This window comes from Ranitomeya imitator, chromosome 3, assembly GCF_032444005.1.
Source record: "Ranitomeya imitator isolate aRanImi1 chromosome 3, aRanImi1.pri, whole genome shotgun sequence".
NCBI classification, from domain to species: domain Eukaryota; kingdom Metazoa; phylum Chordata; class Amphibia; order Anura; family Dendrobatidae; genus Ranitomeya; species Ranitomeya imitator.
The window spans coordinates 846,429,301-846,448,741 of NC_091284.1; the positions used below are offsets into that span (position 1 = coordinate 846,429,301).

General features: G+C 56.3%; 1 protein-coding gene across 3 annotated transcripts in view; it reads right to left on the reverse strand.

Annotated features, from left to right (window-relative positions):
- Positions 1 to 19,009, reverse strand: part of LCMT2 (leucine carboxyl methyltransferase 2) — a 138,174-nt gene extending 119,165 nt beyond the window's left edge. Inside the window, exons 1-5 of one of the 3 annotated variants that reach the window (XM_069759631.1) lie at positions 18,769 to 19,009; positions 4,060 to 4,154; positions 3,226 to 3,350; positions 2,645 to 2,726; positions 2,374 to 2,572 (exon numbers count right to left, since the gene is read on the reverse strand). In XM_069759631.1, coding sequence (XP_069615732.1) covers positions 2,374 to 2,572; positions 2,645 to 2,726; positions 3,226 to 3,350; positions 4,060 to 4,077 — 424 coding nt within the window. In that variant the 5' untranslated portion in view covers positions 4,078 to 4,154; positions 18,769 to 19,009. Of the gene's footprint in view, positions 1 to 2,373; positions 2,573 to 2,644; positions 2,727 to 3,225; positions 3,351 to 4,059; positions 4,155 to 18,756 lie in introns of all 3 variants that reach the window. The other 2 variants (XM_069759630.1, XM_069759632.1) reach the window with 2 other exon arrangements.
- Positions 19,010 to 19,441: the final 432 nt, after the last annotated feature.

The window sequence follows — 19,441 nt, forward strand, 5'->3', positions numbered from 1 at the left end:
GATACCTATGGTGAGGCACAGCGGGGGGCTCTGCGATGCCTACAGTAAGGCATGCTGATGCCCATGGTGAGGCATAGCAGGGGCGGTGATGTCTCCTTTACTTTGGCACGGAAAAACCTAGTGTGTAGAGAACAAGATGGATTGAGGTATCAGGAAATCGCATCCTGTCTTCTGTGAGGAGCTGAAGCTTGGACATCCTTGGATTTTCTACCAGGACAATGATTCCAGCAGCTCACAGTCCATGTTATCAGGAGACAGATGGTCAGAGCCACTTGAACAGCATAGGAAAACATTTGGTAGGATGTGAAGGCGGCTGCAGCAAACAAGGATAATTAGTGACGTATAGGCCACTGCCTGTGAGGAATGGTCTAAGATTCCTCAGCTACTAGAAGATGGTGTCAGGCTTTGACCATGTCTGCAGCCAGAGGGAATCTACTAAGTAGGAAAGGCACTGATCATTAAAGGGAGCCTGTCACCAGGTTTGGCCGATAAGAGTTACGGTCACCGCCCTTCAGGACTTATCTAGAGCATTCTATAATGATGTATGTAACCCCCCGATCCCACCTGCAAGAGTAGAAAATAATAACTACTTATACTCCCGGGGGGCAGTCCTGTGCGGTGGGTGTCGCAGGTCTTTGTCCAGCACCTCACATCTTCTGATGATTGCCGCCCTCCTGCTTGCGTCATGGCTTCCCGGCATCGCGCTTGTGCAGGCGTACTTATCTGCCCTGCTGGGCCTCTCTGACCTTTCCAGTCACCTGCGCACTGCAGTACTTTGCTCTGTCCTCAACAGGGCAGATAAATACGCCTGCGCAGGAGCGCGACACGACGCAAGCAGGAGGGCGGCATCGCGAGAAGATGGGAGACGCCGGACCAAGACCTGCGACAGCCCACTAGACCAGACCGGATCGTCCCGCAGGGGAGTATAATAAAAGTTTCTTCTCTAGCAGGTCGGACCGGGGGGTTTATATTCATCATTATAGAATGCTCTGGATAAGCCCTGAAGGCGCTGGCCATAACTCGTATCGGCCAAAACTGGTGACAGGTTCGCTTTAAGGGACAAGAACAAAAAAGGTAGGGAGCATTACTATAGGGCAAGTCTACATAAGGACTAATAAGAATGGGGAGGGTAAACATGTGGAGAGGAGGAGAAAAAGATCCGTGCATACAAGGCGCACACCCAAAATCACAAGGCAATGTTGGAATTATGTGCAATATTTATTAGTAGACATAATAAAACCATTAAAACACAGAACACATCGCCAGAAGTCCCATATATGTGTGCACACATCAAAAACAATATCAATGCCAATAAATCTGAAGTCTCATGAAGTCTCCCACCGGGCGTCCCCAGGGAACTGAATGCAAGATCACAATAAATCCTGATATAGAGCTATAGACCCCTCTTAGCTAGTAGGAAAGTGAGCAGTTCCTGGCTGTGTAAGAAATGGAGGAACGCTGAAAACAATTGCAAAAAGAGAGGGGAAAAGAGAAAAAAAAAAGAGGACGTCCAGGATGAGAAAGTGTCACACACTTCGCTCCCCACATCGCCTCGTCCCTCGGCTATTGACCCCTGGACTCCATGCTCTGACGCCCAGTTCACTGATTCATCTGGTAAATCGGATGGCTTTCTCATCCATGACTTTCTCATCCTGGACGTCCTCTTTTTTTTTTTTCTCTCTCTTTTCCCCTCTCTTTTTGCAATTGTTTTCAGTGTTCCTCCATTTCTTACACAGCCAGGAACTGCTCAGTTTTCTACTTGCTAAGAGGGGTCTATAGATTTTGGGTGTGTGCCTTGTATGCACGGATCTTTTTCTCCTCCTCTCCACAGCTTCGCTTTAAGGGGTGAATGATCTGTAGGAATCAGTAAAATTGATATTTTGCAGTGACTTTGGATAAAGCACTTGGTGTAGTAGTTGTGAATTCAATATGTGAATAAGTTGGAAGGTCACCACATCAGCTCATGGTCACAACTGTGCAGACTACAGACTGGTCTACTGGGCCGGACATGGACCTCATTCTCCCACACATGCAGCCACAGCCTCTGCTCCCATCATCACACGGGAATCGTGTAACATCCAAAGGGAAAGAAAAGGCAATGAAGAAGACATGGTCGGGAAACGGTGGACAATGCTCTCTCCAAAGCCCTACAAGACCAAGAATGCTTACACAAGTCCAAATGGAAGGGGAGGCAGACAGCTGTGACCCTGGTGCCATTGTGACCCCGATATTGCATGCTCTCCACACCAGTGTTTATCCTCTCCCTGACCTACCGTGGAGGTACACGCTAAACCATGGCTCTCCTAGAACAATTCCCAGCATGCTCTGGCGCCCTACTACGAGTTGTAATGGAGACCACTTATAGACACTCGCCTTCTTTCCCATTAGAAGCCCCGGGGGGCGTCGGATTATTCAGCAGACCCTTCAGAGCCTCGGTCTGTTCAATCAGGAGACGCTTCCGCTGAACCACTGCCGGGAAATCCACCTCCCAAATACAAGTGGATCCGAGTCCACCGGTCCTCCCACACGTCCGGAAGTAGAGAGAATCAAAGCCACAACCAAGGCTGAGCACCTGAAAGATTAACATCACAGAAAAATAACAGAAAAAGCACGAGAGGGGTGTATATCTGGGACTGACACTTACCTGCCTGTGGGGACAAGTTGCCGTGTCCTGGAGGAACTCGAGCAGGCAGTGGGTGATGGCCTGAGCCCGGACACAATACCCCCTGGAGGACAGGAGACACAGATCACCAGGATGGCATTATCCATATATGTGACTTACTGGAGATAGACACCTAGATGGTCAGCTGATTGAGTGCCAGTCATGGTGGGGCAGGGGATGGGTGATGGCCTGAGCCGGACACAATGCCCCCTGGAGGACAGGAGACACAGATCACCAGGATGGCATTATCTCCAGTAAGTCACATATATGGATAGACACCTAGATGGTCGGGTGATTGAGTGCCAGCCATGGTGGGGCAGGGGATGGGTGATGGCCTGAGCCCGGACACAATGCCCCCTGGAGGACAGGATACACAGATCACCAGGATGGCATTATCCATATATGTGACTTAGTGGAGATAGACACCTAGATGGTCAGCTGATTTGAGTGCCAGCCATGGTGGGGCAGGGGATGGGTGGTGGCCTTGATATCTGGTTTATGAAATATTATCTGTGACAATGTTCCCTTCTCCATCTTTTAGACATTAAACGTGGGGTATGCACCTGTGGATGAGTGGGGATCTCCTGCATGTTCGGCTCACAAAATATTTCTGAAATTCATCATTGAAGTATCCCATAGAGATGGCGGAGACTTTACTGAGGGTACTAAAGTCATTAGTGCTCTGGACCTGAGGAGAACAAAGGAATTAGAAATAAGGATCAGTTCACAACCCTAGACATGCAACCAACTACACTGGGATCCATCAACCAACAGGTAAAACGAGCAGCAGCCGACCTGCGAGGATGACGAGTCCCACAGGTCTTAGAGCGGCCCAATGCTAGAAGTTTATAAGTGATAGGACCCCATGTAGCTCCAGTAACAAATCACCGAGAAACTCTGCAACGGAAGCGTTGGTTGCACTGCGGCGGTCCTGGGATCTAGGGCTGTGGAGTCAGAGTCGTGGAATTGGTGTCGAGATAGGTGGAGTTGGTATAAAATGGAGCGACTCCTATCATATATAACATATTGGGTGCAGTAGTACAGTGCAGGATGTGATGTAACAATTCCATCAGAATTTGGGGAAGTTCTTAAATGTCCTATAAACGTCTGTTCTGTTCCTGACCCGAGGCTCTCAGTTCTTTGTGCTGCACTTCACGTCCATGATCAGTAGTGATGGAGGCTGTGGAGTCAGAGTCGTGGAGTCAAAATTCAGGGAAATTGAGGAGTGGGAGTCGCATTCGGAGTCGATGGTTTGGCTTACAGACTCCACAGCCCTGCTGGGATCACATGGCAAGTCACAAACTCACAGAGGAGATCACAAGATCCCCGAGTAATGTGCAGGTCAGGACCTCCCCCACCATAAGACATCAGACCCCAGTGATGATCACAGGACTTACACATGTATCGCTCTTCATACTCCGTATCTAGGCGACCTCCAGAGACTTCCTGCAGAACATGTGATCACCACCCAATCGTCTGATTGCTGGCGAGACTTCCGTCAGATGGAGAAAATAGTTATTGGGAAGAAGAAATACAAGTAAATGTGAGAAAAGTAGTGAGGAGACGAAATACAACTTGCAACAGCCAGACATGGGGTGGGCACCACACTCACCGACAGCCAGATATGGAGCGGGCACCACACTCACCGACAGGCAGATACGGAGCGGGCACCACACTCAACGACAGCCAGATACGGAGCGGGCACTACACTCCCCAACAGCCAGACACAGGGCAGGCACCGCACTCACCGACAGCCAGACACGGGGCGGGCGCCGCAGCCACCGACAGGCAGATACGGAGCGGGCACCACACTCCCCAACAGCCAGACACAGGGCAGGCACCGCACTCACCGACAGCCAGACACGGGGCGGGCGCCGCAGCCACCGACAGCCAGATACGGAGCGGGCACTACACTCCCCAACAGCCAGACACAGGGCAGGCACCGCACTCACCGACAGCCAGATACGGAGCGGGCACTACACTCCCCAACAGCCAGACACTGGTCAGGCGCCGCAGCCACCGACAGCCAGATACGGAGCGGGCACTACACTCCCCAACAGCCAGACACAGGGCAGGCACCGCACTCACCGACAGCCAGACACGGGGCGGGCGCCGCAGCCACCGACAGCCAGATAAGGAGCGGGCACTACACTCCCCAACAGCCAGACACAGGGCAGGCACCGCACTCACCGACAGCCAGACACGGGGCGGGCGCCGCAGCCACCGGCAGGCAGATACGGAGCGGTCACCACACTCCCCAACAGCCAGACACAGGGCAGGCACCGCACTCACCGACAGCCAGACACGGGGCGGGCGCCGCAGCCACCGACAGCCAGATACGGAGCGGGCACTACACTCCCCAACAGCCAGACACAGGGCAGGCACCACACTCACCGACAGCCAGATACGGAGCGGGCACCACACTCACTGACAGCCAGATACGGAGCGGGCACTACACTCCCCAACAGCCAGACACAGGGCAGGCACCGCACTCACCGACAGCCAGACACGGGGCGGGCGCCGCAGCCACCAACAGCCAGATACGGAGCGGGCACTACACTCCCCAACAGCCAGACACAGGGCAGGCACCGCACTCACCGACAGCCAGATACGGAGCGGGCACTACACTCCCCAACAGCCAGACACAGGGCAGGCACCGCACTCACCGACAGCCAGACACGGGGCGGGCGCCGCAGCCACCAACAGCCAGATACGGAGCGGGCACTACACTCCCCATCAGCCAGCCACAGGGCAGGCACCGCACTCACCGACAGCCAGATACGGAGCGGGCACTACACTCCCCAACAGCCAGACACGGGGCGGGCGCCGCAGCCACCGACAGCCAGATACGGAGAAGGGAACTACACTCCCCAACAGCCAGACACAGGGCAGGCATCGCACTCACCGACAGCCAGATACGGAGCGGGCACTACACTCCCCAACAGCCAGACACGGGGCGGGCGCCACAGCCACTGACAGCCAGATACGGAGCGGGCACTACACTCCCCAACAGCCAGACACAGGGCAGGCACCGCACTCACCGACAGCCAGACACGGAGTGGGCACTATACTCCCCAACAGCCAGGCACAGGGCAGGCACCACACTCACCGACAGCCAGATATGGAGCAGGCACTACACTCCCCAACAGCCAGGCACGGGGCATGCGCCGCAGCCACCGACAGCCAGAAACGGAGCGGGAACTACACTCCCCAACAGCCAGACATGGGGTGGGCGCCACAGCCATCGACAGCCAGATATGGGGCACGCGCTGCACTCACCGACAGCCAAGTACGGCGTGGGCACTGCAGCCACTGACAGCCAGACACGGGGCAGACGCCACACTCACCGACAGCCTGACACGGAGTTGGCGCCGCTATCACCAACAGCCAGGAACAGGGCGGGCACTGCACTCACCGACAGCCAGGCACAGGGCGGGCACCGCACTCAATGACAGCCAGGGACAGGGCGAGCATCGCACTCTCCGACAGCCAGGCACGGGGCAGGTGCAGCACTCACAGCTAGGCACGGGGCAGGCGCCGCACTCATCGACAGCCAGCACACAGCGGGCACTGCACTCACCGACAGCCAGGCACAGGATAGGCGCCGCACTCACCGACAGCCAGCACACAGCGGGCACTGCACTCACAGACAGCCAGGAACGGGACGGGCACCGCACTGAATGACAGCCAGGGACAGGGTGAGCATCGCACTCACCGACAGCCAGGCACGAGGTGGGTGCTGCACTCACTGACAGCCAGGCACGAGGCAGGGGCCGCACTTACGGACAGCCAGCACAGGGCGGGCACCGCACTCACTGACACCCAGTGAACACTGCACTCACCGACAGCCAGGCACGAGGTGGGTGCTGCACTCACCGACAGCCAGGCACGAGGTGGGTGCTGCACTCACTGACAGCCAGGCACGAGGCAGGGGCCGCACTTACGGACAGCCAGCACAGGGCGGGCACCGCACTCACTGACACCCAGTGAACACTGCACTCACCGACAGCCAGGCACGAGGTGGGTGCTGCACTCACCGACAGTCAGGCACGAGGTGGGTGCTGCACTCACCGACAGCCAGGCACGAGGTGGGTGCTGCACTCACCGACAGCCAGGCACGAGGCAGGGGCCGCACTTACGGACAGCCAGCACAGGTCGGGCACCGCACTCACTGACACCCAGCGGACACTGCACTCACCGACAGCCAGGCCAAATCTATTTTTGTACGCAAACAGGTATAAATATTCTGTAAATTGTGTCTCCTTTGCGGCTAATCATTTAATGGCTGACTGACAAAGTGATGACAAGTCCTATACTCCACCCAGTGCACACATACATTTAAGCACAGTTGCTGAGGACATCACCCAGACCAATATCTGCTACAACGAATGAAACATGACAGATTCATCTAGAGATGGAATCAGGACGGCTGCACAGGTTTTTCCTAACCCACCTGATGAGACCAGTGATTCCCCTGACGCGCTAATACAGCTGGAAAAATTAATGATCCAGGAGACCAAAACGTGGTGGGATATCACTACCTTACAACATTTCAAAAGATAAGATCCCCAGGGGATTGAGACTTAAGAAAAAATCTACAACTATTCTTTGTGAAAAATTTTCTGATGAATGGAATAATATCCTCAGCACCTGCTCATTGAATCTAATGCGCCTTATTGTCAAATATGAGGAAAATAAGTTATCTGATGCTCAAAAAGAAATAGATAGCATTAACCCCTTTCTGCCATTAGACGTACTATTCCGTCCATGTGGGGAGGGCCCTACTTTCCATGGACGGAATAGTATGTCATAGGCGATCGGCCGCAATCACAGGGGGAGCGCAGCCGATCGCCACCGGGTGTCAGCCGATTATTACAGCTGACATCTGGCACTATGTGCCAGGAGTGGTCACGGACTGCTCCCGGCACATTAACCCTCGGAAAACTGTGATCATAGATGATCACAGCGTTCCGGCGGCATAGGGAAGCATCGTGCAGGGAGGAGGCTCCCTGTGTGCTTCCCTGAGACCCCTGTTTGGGCACACGGCAGAGCTCGGAAAGGAAAGGAGCACTGTTTTACTTTTTCAACGCAGAATTGGCTGGAATTGAGATCGGATGCCATGTCGCGTCTGGAGAGCCCCTGATGTGCCTAAACAGTAGAAACCCCCAATTCTAACTGAAACCCTATCCCCAACACACCCCTAACCCTAATCCCAACCAAAACCCTAATCCCACCGTAAATGTAATCCAAACCCTAACTGTAGCCTGTCACGATATTGTATGAAATATCATATAAGTTTAGTTTCTCTGGTTAGCCCAGGCTGTGGGCTAAAACCCCCCTTCCCTTTCAGTCAGGCAAGAGCTTGCCTTGTCAATGCATGTGGGGGAGTTTTATTGAAGAAAGGTATTTACGACTGGCATAGCTGCAGTGGAAAGTTGTGCTAGCTAAAACTGGTCTGATTCCCTTCTGTAAATGCAGGAAGTCCTTTGCTCCATTATTGTAAGATATTGGGCCAACGATTTAGGCTAGAAAAAGGAAAAATACATATTGTTAACATTCATCGGCGGTTCTGTCAGCCACTCTAAACATTAGCTTCTAACTCCATCAGGTAAAAAGTAGGGATTTCTCTGTAATTATGCATCACAAATAGGACATATTTGATCTCATTAGAATGCCAATGTTAATACGAGATGAATGCTGGGTTTGTTATGACTATGACATGCTCTGTAGCGGAGTTACAGGCATTAGACAAATTTAGGTTAAATTTAGTTAAACTGAAGAGAGAGGAGGGTCTGGGTAAGCCAGCCCTGTTGGTGAGGTCACAGGCTGCGGTTTATAAGTTTTTGCCAGACCCCAGCAGTTAGTCTGTCTGCTGGAGCCAATGTGAGCCTAACTTGAAGAGCTGTTCCTAACCAGAGTCCTAATGCATTGGGACAGATGGAAACTCCACCAACTAGCCTGGTTGCCTGCAATGCTCTGAACACATGTAAGTGTTGATTTCTCATTTAACCCCTGTTATTTTTAAAATTACCTTGAACATATTTTCAATTGTATCATATTGTAACATCTTTATATAACTTTTTATAAACACTGCCTTATCTTTCGGAGTAAAAATATTTAAAGTACTAGTTCGTTCTTCCTGTTCTAAAACTTACCCTAAGTCTTCTGAAGGGAATTGCGCTACTGTTTTGGGTTAGCTTTGGACCCGTTTAATCGAAGCTGGTGGCAGCATACCATGTGCGGGCCTTTGGGTGTCGTTGTAGCGACTGCGGCGTCGATAATTATTGTTCCTGCCTGTGTGGGAGTAGTTTATCGCCTCGCTGCAGCTTGCCCAATAGCCAGTACATAGCAGGCAGCCTTTCTGGCGACAAATTACCCTAGGTGCAGTACCTAGTCTGACCTGAGAGTAAGGGGGGAGCCAGAGAGCTGCAAGTTTCAAGTGGAACTGTAAGCGGGATCTACATAAATCCCTGCAGTTCGTGGTATATTGAAGAGCAGTGGGATACCTAGAATAAGCCCCTGCTGTAAACTAAGAGGTCAATAGCCTGGTGTGTGTTTTCATCACATTGTGGAGTGGAGGGATAACTAAGATAAGCCCCAGCACATGTGGGGTCCCTGCTGCTCCTGACTGACGTCTCTGGGGTCCCTGCTGCTCCTGACTGACGACTCTGGGGTCTCTGCAGTCTCTGGGGTCTCTGCAGTTTCTGCTGCTCCTGACTGACGTCTCTGGGGTCTCTGCTGCTCCTGACTCTGACGTCTCTGGGGTCCCTGCAGTCTCTGCTGCTCCTGACTGACGTCTCTGGGGTCCCTGCAGTCTCGTCTGCTCCTCACTGATGTCTCTGGGGTCCCGGCAGTCTTTGCTGCTCCTGACTGATGTCTCTGGGGTCCCTGCAGTCTCTGCTGCTCCTGACTGACGACTCTGGGGTCCCTGCTGCTCCTGACTGATGTCTCTGGGGTCCCTGCAGTCTCTGCTGCTCCTGACTGACGTCTCTGGGGTCCCTGCAGTCTCTGCTGCTCCTGACTGACGTCTCTGGGGTCCCTGCAGTCTCTGCTGCTCCTGACTGACGTCTCTGGGGTCCCTACAGTCTCTGCTGCTCCTGACTGACGTCTCTGGGATCCCGGCAGTCTCTGCTGCTCCTGACTAATGTCTCTGGGGTCCCTGCAGTCCCTGCTGCTCCTGACGTCTCTGGGGTCCCTGCAGTCTCTGCTGCTCCTGACTGACGTCTCTGGGGTCCCTGCAGTCTCTGCTGCTCCTGACTGACATCTCTGGGGTCCCTGCAGTCTCTGCTGCTCCTGACTGACGTCTCTGGGGTCCCTGCAGTCTCTGCTGCTCCTGACTGACGTCTCTGGGGTCCCTGCAGTCTCTGCTGCTCCTGACTGACGACTCTGGGGTCCCTGCTGCTCCTGACTGATGTCTCTGGGGTCCCTGCAGTCTCTGCTGCTCCTGACTGACGTCTCTGGGGTCCCTGCAGTCTCTGCTGCTCCTGACTGACGTCTCTGGGGTCCCTGCAGTCTCTGCTGCTCCTGATGTCTCTGGGGTCCCTGCAGTCTCTGCTGCTCCTGACTGACGTCTCTGGGGTCCCTGCTGCTCCTGACTGACGTCTCTGGGGTCCCTGCAGTCTCTGCTGCTCCTGACTGACGTCTCTGGGGTCCCTGCAGTCTCTGCTGCTCCTGACTGATGTCTCTGGGGTCCCTGCAGTCTCTGCTGCTCCTGACTGATGTCTCTGGGGTCCCTGCAGTCTCTGCTGCTCCTGACTGATGTCTCTGGGGTCCCTGCAGTCTCTACTGCTCCTGACTGACATCTCTGGGGTCTCTACAGTCTCTGCTGCTCCTGACTGACGTCTCTGGGATCCCGGCAGTCTCTGCTAGTTCGTTCTTCCTGTTCTAAAACTTACCCTAAGTCTTCTGAAGGGAATTGCGCTACTGTTTTGGGTTAGCTTTGGACCCGTTTAATCGAAGCTGGTGGCAGCATACCATGTGCGGGCCTTTGGGTGTCGTTGTAGCGACTGCGGCGTCGATAATTATTGTTCCTGCCTGTGTGGGAGTAGTTTATCGCCTCGCTGCAGCTTGCCCAATAGCCAGTACATAGCAGGCAGCCTTTCTGGCGACAAATTACCCAGGGTGCAGTACCTAGTCTGACCTGAGGGTAAGGGGGGAGACAGAGAGCTGCAAGTTTCAAGTGGAACTGTAAGCGGGATCTACATAAATCCCTGCAGTTCGTGGTATATTGAAGAGCAGTGGGATACCTAGAATAAGCCCCTGCTGTAAACTAAGAGGTCAATAGCCTTGTGTGTGTTTTCATCACATTGTGGAGTGGAGGGATAACTAAGATAAGCCCCAGCACATGTGGGGTCCCTGCTGCTCCTCACTGATGTCTCTGGGGTCCCGGCAGTCTTTGCTGCTCCTGACTGATGTCTCTGGGGTCCCTGCAGTCTCTGCTGCTCCTGACTGACGACTCTGGGGTCCCTGCTGCTCCTGACTGACGTCTCTGGGGTCCCTGCAGTCTCTGCTGCTCCTGACTGACATCTCTGGGGTCCCTGCAGTCTCTGCTGCTCCTGACTGACGACTCTGGGGTCCCTGCAGTCTCTGCTGCTCCTGACTCTGATGTCTCTGGGGTCCCTGCAGTCTCTGCTGCTCCTGACTGATGTCTCTGGGGTCCCTACAGTCTCTGCTGCTCCTGACTGACGTCTCTGGGGTCCCTGCAGTCTCTGCTGCTCCTGACTGACGTCTCTGGGGTCCCTGCAGTCTCTGCTGCTCCTGACGTCTCTGGGGTCCCTGCAGTCTCTGCTGCTCCTGACTGATGTCTCTGGGGTCCCTGCAGTCTCTGCTGCTCCTGACTGACGTCTCTGGGGTCCCTGCAGTCTCTGCTGCTCCTGATGTCTCTGGGGTCCCTGCAGTCTCTGCTGCTCCTGACTGACGTCTCTGGGGTCCCTGCTGCTCCTGACTGACGTCTCTGGGGTCCCTGCAGTCTCTGCTGCTCCTGACTGACGTCTCTGGGGTCCCTGCAGTCTCTGCTGCTCCTGACTGATGTCTCTGGGGTCCCTGCAGTCTCTACTGCTCCTGACTGACATCTCTGGGGTCTCTACAGTCTCTGCTGCTCCTGACTGACGTCTCTGGGATCCCGGCAGTCTCTGCTGCTCCTGACTAATGTCTCTGGGGTCCCTGCAGTCCCTGCTGCTCCTGACGTCTCTGGGGTCCCTGCAGTCTCTGCTGCTCCTGACTGACATCTCTGGGGTCTCTACAGTCTCTGCTGCTCCTGACTGACGTCTCTGGGATCCCGGCAGTCTCTGCTGCTCCTGACTAATGTCTCTGGGGTCCCTGCAGTCTCTGCTGCTCCTGACGTCTCTGGGGTCCCTGCAGTCTCTGCTGCTCCTGACTGACGTCTCTGGGGTCCCTGCAGTCTCTGCTGCTCCTGACTGACATCTCTGGGGTCCCTGCAGTCTCTGCTGCTCCTGACTGACGTCTCTGGGGTCCCTGCAGTCTCTGCTGCTCCTGACTGACGTCTCTGGGGTCCCTGCAGTCTCTGCTGCTCCTGACTGACGTCTCTGGGGTCCCTGCTGCTCCTGACTGATGTCTCTGGGGTCCCTGCAGTCTCTGCTGCTCCTGACTGACGTCTCTGGGGTCCCTGCTGCTCCTGACTGATGTCTCTGGGGTCCCTGCAGTCTCTGCTGCTCCTGACTGACGTCTCTGGGGTCCCTGCAGTCTCTGCTGCTCCTGACTGACGTCTCTGGGGTCCCTGCAGTCTCTGCTGCTCCTGACTGACATCTCTGGGGTCCCTGCAGTCTCTGCTGCTCCTGACTGACGTCTCTGGGGTCCCTGCAGTCTCTGCTGCTCCTGACTGACGTCTCTGGGGTCCCTGCAGTCTCTGCTGCTCCTGACTGACGTCTCTGGGGTCCCTGCTGCTCCTGACTGATGTCTCTGGGGTCCCTGCAGTCTCTGCTGCTCCTGACTGACGTCTCTGGGGTCTCTGCAGTCTCTGCTGCTCCTGACTGATGTCTCTGGGGTCCCTGCAGTCTCTGCTGCTCCTGACTGATGTCTCTGGGGTCCCTGCAGTCTCTGCTGCTCCTGACTGACTTCTCTGGGGTCCCTGCTGCTCCTGACTGATGTCTCTGGGGTCCCTGCAGTCTCTGCTGCTCCTGACTGATGTCTCAGGGGTCTCTGCAGTCTCTGCTGCTCCTGACTGACGTCTCTGGGGTCCCTGCAGTCTCTGCTGCTCCTGACTGACGTCTCTGGGGTCCCTGCAGTCTCTGCTGCTCCTGACTCTGATGTCTCTGGGGTCCCTGCAGTCTCTGCTGCTCCTGACTGACGTCTCTGGGGTCCCTGCAGTCTCTGCTGCTCCTGACTGATGTCTCTGGGGTCTCTGCAGTCTCTGCTGCTCCTGACTCTGATGTCTCTGGGGTCCCTGCAGTCTCTGCTGCTCCTGACTGATGTCTCTGGGGTCCCCGCAGTCTCTGCTGCTCCTGACTGACGTCTCTGGGGTCCCTGCAGTCTCTGCTGCTCCTGACTGATGTCTCTGGGGTCCCTGCAGTCTCTGCTGCTCCTGACTGACGTCTCTGGGGTCCCTGCAGTCTCTGCTGCTCCTGACTGACGTCTCTGGGGTCCCTGCAGTCTCTGCTGCTCCTGACTGATGTCTCTGGGGTCCCTGCAGTCTCTGCTGCTCCTGACTGACGTCTCTGGGGTCCCTGCAGTCTCTGCTGCTCCTGACTGATGTCTCTGGGGTCCCTGCAGTCTCTTCTGCTCCTGACTGACGTCTCTGGGGTCCCTGCAGTCTCTGCTGCTCCTGACTGACGTCTCTGGGGTCCCTGCAGTCTCAGCTGCTCCTGACTGACGTCTCTGGGGGCCCTGCAGTCTCTGCTGCTCCTGACTGATGTCTCTGGGGTCCCTGCAGTCTCTTCTGCTCCTGACTGACGTCTCTGGGGTCCCTGCAGTCTCTGCTGCTCCTGACTGACATCTCTGGGGTCCCTGCAGTTCCTGACTGACGTCTCTGGGGTCTCTGCAGTCTCTGCTGCTCCTGACTGACATCTCTGGGGTCCCTGCAGTTCCTGACTGACGTCTCTGGGGTCCCTGCAGTCTCTGCTGCTCCTGACTGATGTCTCTGGAGTCTCTGCAGTCTCTGCTGCTCCTGACTGATGTCTCTGGGGTCTCTGCAGTCTCTGCTGCTCCTGACTGATGTCTCTGGGGTCCCTGCAGTCTCTGCTGCTCCTGACTGACGTCTCTGGGGTCTCTGCAGTCTCTGCTGCTCCTGACTGATGTCTCTGGGGTCTCTGCAGTCTCTGCTGCTCCTGACTGATGTCTCTGGGGTCTCTGCAGTCTCTGCTGCTCCTGACTGATGTCTCTGGGGTCCCTGCAGTCTCTGCTGCTCCTGACTGACATCTCTGGGGTCCCTGCAGTCTCTGCTGCTCCTGACTGACGTCTCTGCAGTCTCTGCTGCTCCTGACTGATGTCTTTGGGGTCCCTGCAGTCTCTGCTGCTCCTGACTGATGTCTTTGGGGTCCCTGCAGTCTCTGCTGCTCCTGACTGATGTATCTGGGGTCCCTGCAGTCTCTTCTGCTCCTGACTGACGTCTCTGGGGTCCCTGCAGTTCCTGACTGACGTCTCTGGGGTCCCTGCAGTCTCTTCTGCTCCTGACTGACGTCTCTGGGGTCTCTGCAGTCTCTGCTGCTCCTGACTGACGTCTCTGGGGTCCCTGCAGTCTCTGCTGCTCCTGACTGATGTCTTTGGGGTCCCTGCAGTCTCTGCTGCTCCTGACTGATGTCTTTGGGGTCCCTGCAGTCTCTGCTGCTCCTGACTGATGTCTCTGGGGTCCCTGCAGTCTCTTCTGCTCCTGACTGACGTCTCTGGGGTCTCTGCAGTCTCTGCTGCTCCTGACTGACGTCTCTGGGGTCCCTGCCGTCTCTGCTGCTCCTGACTGATGTCTCTGGGGTCCCTGCAGTCTCTTCTGCTCCTGACTGACATCTCTGGGGTCCCTGCAGTCTCTTCTGCTCCTGACTGACGTCTCTGGGGTCTCTGCAGTCTCTGCTGCTCCTGACTGACATCTCTGGGGTCCCTGCAGTTCCTGACTGACGTCTCTGGGGTCCCTGCAGTCTCTGCTGCTCCTGACTGACGTCTCTGGGGTCCCTGCCGTCTCTGCTGCTCCTGACTGATGTCTCTGGGGTCCCTGCAGTCTCTTCTGCTCCTGACTGACATCTCTGGGGTCCCTGCAGTCTCTTCTGCTCCTGACTGACGTCTCTGGGGTCCCTGCAGTCTTTGCTGCTCCTGACTGACATCTCTGGGGTCCCTGCAGTTCCTGACTGACGTCTCTGGGGTCCCTGCAGTCTCTGCTGCTCCTGACTGATGTCTCTGGGGTCCCTGCAGTCTCTGCTGCTCCTGACTGACATCTCTGGGGTCCCTGCAGTCTCTGCTGCTCCTGACTGACATCTCTGGGGTCCCTGCAGTCTCTGCTGCTCCTGACTGATGTCTCTGGGGTCCCTGCAGTTCCTGACTGACGTCTCTGGGGTCCCTGCAGTCTCTTCTGCTCCTGACTGATGTCTCTGGGGTCCCTGCAGTCTCTGCTGCTCCTGACTGATGTCTCTGGGGTCCCTGCAGTCTCTGCACCTCCTGACTGACGTCTCTGGGGTCCCTGCAGTCTATGCTGCTCCTGACTGATGTCTTTGGGGTCCCTGCAGTCTCTGCTGCTCCTGACTGATGTCTTTGGGGTCCCTGCAGTCTCTGCTGCTCCTGACTGATGTCTCTGGGGTCCCTGCAGTCTCTTCTGCTCCTGACTGACGTCTCTGGGGTCTCTGCAGTCTCTGCTGCTCCTGACTGACGTCTCTGGGGTCCCTGCAGTTCCTGACTGACGTCTCTGGGGTCCCTGCAGTCTCTTCTGCTCCTGACTGACGTCTCTGGGGTCTCTGCAGTCTCTGCTGCTCCTGACTGACGTCTCTGGGGTCCCTGCAGTCTCTGCTGCTCCTGACTGATGTCTTTGGGGTCCCTGCAGTCTCTGCTGCTCCTGACTGATGTCTTTGGGGTCCCTGCAGTCTCTGCTGCTCCTGACTGATGTCTCTGGGGTCCCTGCAGTCTCTTCTGCTCCTGACTGACGTCTCTGGGGTCCCTGCAGTCTCTGCTGCTCCTGACTGATGTCTCTGGGGTCTCTGCAGTCTCTGCTGCTCCTGACTGACGTCTCTGGGGTCCCTGCCGTCTCTGCTGCTCCTGACTGATGTCTCTGCAGTCTTTGCTGCTCCTGACTGACATCTCTGGGGTCCCTGCAGTCTCTTCTGCTCCTGACTGACGTCTCTGGGGTCTCTGCAGTCTCTGCTGCTCCTGACTGACATCTCTGGGGTCCCTGCAGTTCCTGACTGACGTCTCTGGGGTCCCTGCAGTCTCTGCTGCTCCTGACTGACGTCTCTGGGGTCCCTGCAGTCTCTGCTGCTCCTGACTGATGTCTTTGGGGTCCCTGCAGTCTCTGCTGCTCCTGACTGACGTCTCTGGGGTCTCTGCAGTCTCTGCTGCTCCTGACTGACGTCTCTGGGGTCCCTGCAGTCTCTGCTGCTCCTGACTGATGTCTCTGGGGTCCCTGCAGTCTCTGCTGCTCCTGACTGATGTCTCTGGGGTCCCTGCAGTCTCTGCACCTCCTGACTGACGTCTCTGGGGTCCCTGCAGTCTCTGCTGCTCCTGACTGATGTCTCTGGGGTCCCTGCAGTCTCTGCTGCTCCTGACTGATGTCTCTGGGGTCTCTGCAGTCTCTGCTGCTCCTGACTGACGTCTCTGGGGTCCCTGCAGTCTCTGCTGCTCCTGACTGATGTCTCTGGGGTCCCTGCAGTCTCTGCTGCTCCTGACTGATGTCTCTGGGGTCCCTGCAGTCTCTGCACCTCCTGACTGACGTCTCTGGGGTCCCTGCAGTCTCTGCTGCTCCTGACTGATGTCTCTGGGGTCCCTGCAGTCTCTGCTGCTCCTGACTGATGTCTCTGGGGTCTCTGCAGTCTCTGCTGCTCCTGACTGATGTCTCTGGGGTCCCTGCAGTCTCTGCTGCTCCTGACTGATGTCTCTGGGGTCTCTGCAGTCTCTGCTGCTCCTGACTGATGTCTCTGGGGTCCCTGCAGTCTCTGCTGCTCCTGACTGATGTCTCTGGGGTCCCTGCAGTCTCTGCTGCTCCTGACTGACGTCTCTGGGGTCCCTGCAGTCTCTGCTGCTCCTGACTGATGTCTCTGGGGTCCCTGCAGTCTCTGCTGCTCCTGACTGACGTCTCTGGGGTCCCTGCAGTCTCTGCTGCTCCTGACTGATGTCTCTGGGGTCCCTGCAGTCTCTGCTGCTCCTGACTGATGTCTCTGGGGTCCCTGCAGTCTCTGCTGCTCCTGACTGATGTCTCTGGGGTCCCTGCAGTCTCTGCTGCTCCTGACTGACATCTCTGGGGTCCCTGCAGTCTCTGCTGCTCCTGACTGATGTCTCTGGGGTCTCTGCAGTCTCTGCTGCTCCTGACTGATGTCTCTGGGGTCCCTGCAGTCTCTGCTGCTCCTGACTGACGTCTCTGGGGTCCCTGCAGTCTCTGCTGCTCCTAACTGATGTCTCTGGGGTCCCTGCAGTCTCTGCTCCTCCTGACTGACGTCTCTGGGGTCCCTGCAGTCTCTGCTGCTCCTGACTGATGTCTCTGGGGTCCCTGCAGTCTCTTCTGCTCCTGACTGACATCTCTGGGGTCTCTGCAGTCTCTGCTGCTCCTGACTGATGTCTCTGGGGTCCCTGCAGTCTCTGCTGCTCCTGACTGATGTCTCTGGGGTCCCTGCAGTCTCTGCTGCTCCTGACTGATGTCTCTGGGGTCCCTGCAGTCTCTGCTGCTCCTGACTGACGTCTCTGGGGTCCCTGCAGTCTCTGCTGCTCCTAACTGATGTCTCTGGGGTCCCTGCAGTCTCTGCTCCTCCTGACTAATGTCTCTGGGGTCCCTGCAGTCTCTGCTGCTCCTGACTGACGTCTCTGGGGTCCCTGCAGTCTCTGCTGCTCCTGACTGATGTCTCTGGGGTCCCTGCAGTCTCTGCTGCTCCTGACTGACGTCTCTGGGGTCCCTGCAGTCTCTGCTGCTCCTGACTGATGTCTCTGGGGTCCCTGCAGTCTCTGCTGCTCCTGACTGATGTCTCTGGGGTCCCTGCAGTCTCTGCTGCTCCTGACTGATGTCTCTGGGGTCCCTGCAGTCTCTGCTGCTCCTGACTGACATCTCTGGGGTCCCTGCAGTCTCTGCTGCTCCTGACTGATGTCTCTGGGGTCTCTGCAGTCTCTGCTGCTCCTGACTGATGTCTCTGGGGTCCCTGCAGTCTCTGCTGCTCCTGACTGACGTCTCTGGGGTCCCTGCAGTCTCTTCTGCTCCTGACTGACATCTCTGGGGTCCCTGCAGTCTCTGCTGCTCCTGACTGACGTCTCTGGGGTCCCTGCAGTCTCTGCTGCTCCTGACTGATGTCTCTGGGGTCCCTGCAGTCTCTTCTGCTCCTGACTGACATCTCTGGGGTCTCTGCAGTCTCTGCTGCTCCTGACTGATGTCTCTGGGGTCCCTGCAGTCTCTGCTGCTCCTGACTGATGTCTCTGGGGTCCCTGCAGTCTCTGCTGCTCCTGACTGACGTCTCTGGGGTCCCTGCAGTCTCTGCTGCTCCTGACTGACGTCTCTGGGGTCCCTGCAGTCTCTGCTGCTCCTGACTCTGATGTCTCTGGGGTCCCTGCAGTCTCTGCTGCTCCTGACTCTGATGTCTCTGGGGTCCCTGCAGTCTCTGCTGCTCCTGACTGATGTCTCTGGGGTCCCTGCAGTCTCTGCTCCTCCTGACTAATGTCTCTGGGGTCCCTGCAGTCTCTGCTGCTCCTGACTGACGTCTCTGGGGTCCCTGCAGTCTCTTCTGCTCCTGACTGACATCTCTGGGGTCCCTGCAGTCTCTGCTGCTCCTGACTGACGTCTCTGGGGTCCCTGCAGTCTCTGCTGCTCCTGACTGATGTCTCTGGGGTCTCTGCAGTCTCTGCTGCTCCTGACTCTGACGTCACACTTGCACCAACATCTCTCCCTTCAAACAATTTGCTACTTTAAGAACGAACGGAACTACAAGTCCCAGCAGTCACCCCGTGGTCCTGAGACATGTGACACTCACCGGTGTCCGCACCTCGAAACAGCCTCGACAGCAGCAAAACCGGGAGGATCAGTGCCGGGGAAGAAACGTTCCGCTCTAATTTCATCCACTGGTGACCTCTAGCGGTGACTTCAGGGTATGACAACACAGGAGCCAAACTACAGCAGCAGGCGTCTGAGAAAAGTCTGTGTATATTTATATAACGCTGACAGGGCTGGCGTCAGCATCCGGGCAAGTGCCTCCTCTGGGGTCCCTGCAGTCTCTGCTGCTCCTGACTGATGTCTCTGGGGTCCCTGCAGTCTCTGCTGCTCCTGACTAATGTCTCTGGGGTCCCTGCAGTCTCTGCTGCTCCTGACTGACATCTCTGGGGTCCCTGCAGTTCCTGACTGACGTCTCTGGGGTCCCTGCAGTCTCTGCTGCTCCTGACTGATGTCTTTGGGGTCCCTGCAGTCTCTGCTGCTCCTGACTGATGTCTTTGGGGTCCCTGCAGTCTCTGCTGCTCCTGACTGATGTCTCTGGGGTCCCTGCAGTCTCTTCTGCTCCTGACTGACGTCTCTGGGGTCTCTGCAGTCTCTGCTGCTCCTGACTGACGTCTCTGGGGTCCCTGCAGTCTCTGCTGCTCCTGACTGACGTCTCTGCAGTCTTTGCTGCTCCTGACTGACATCTCTGGGGTCCCTGCAGTCTCTTCTGCTCCTGACTGACGTCT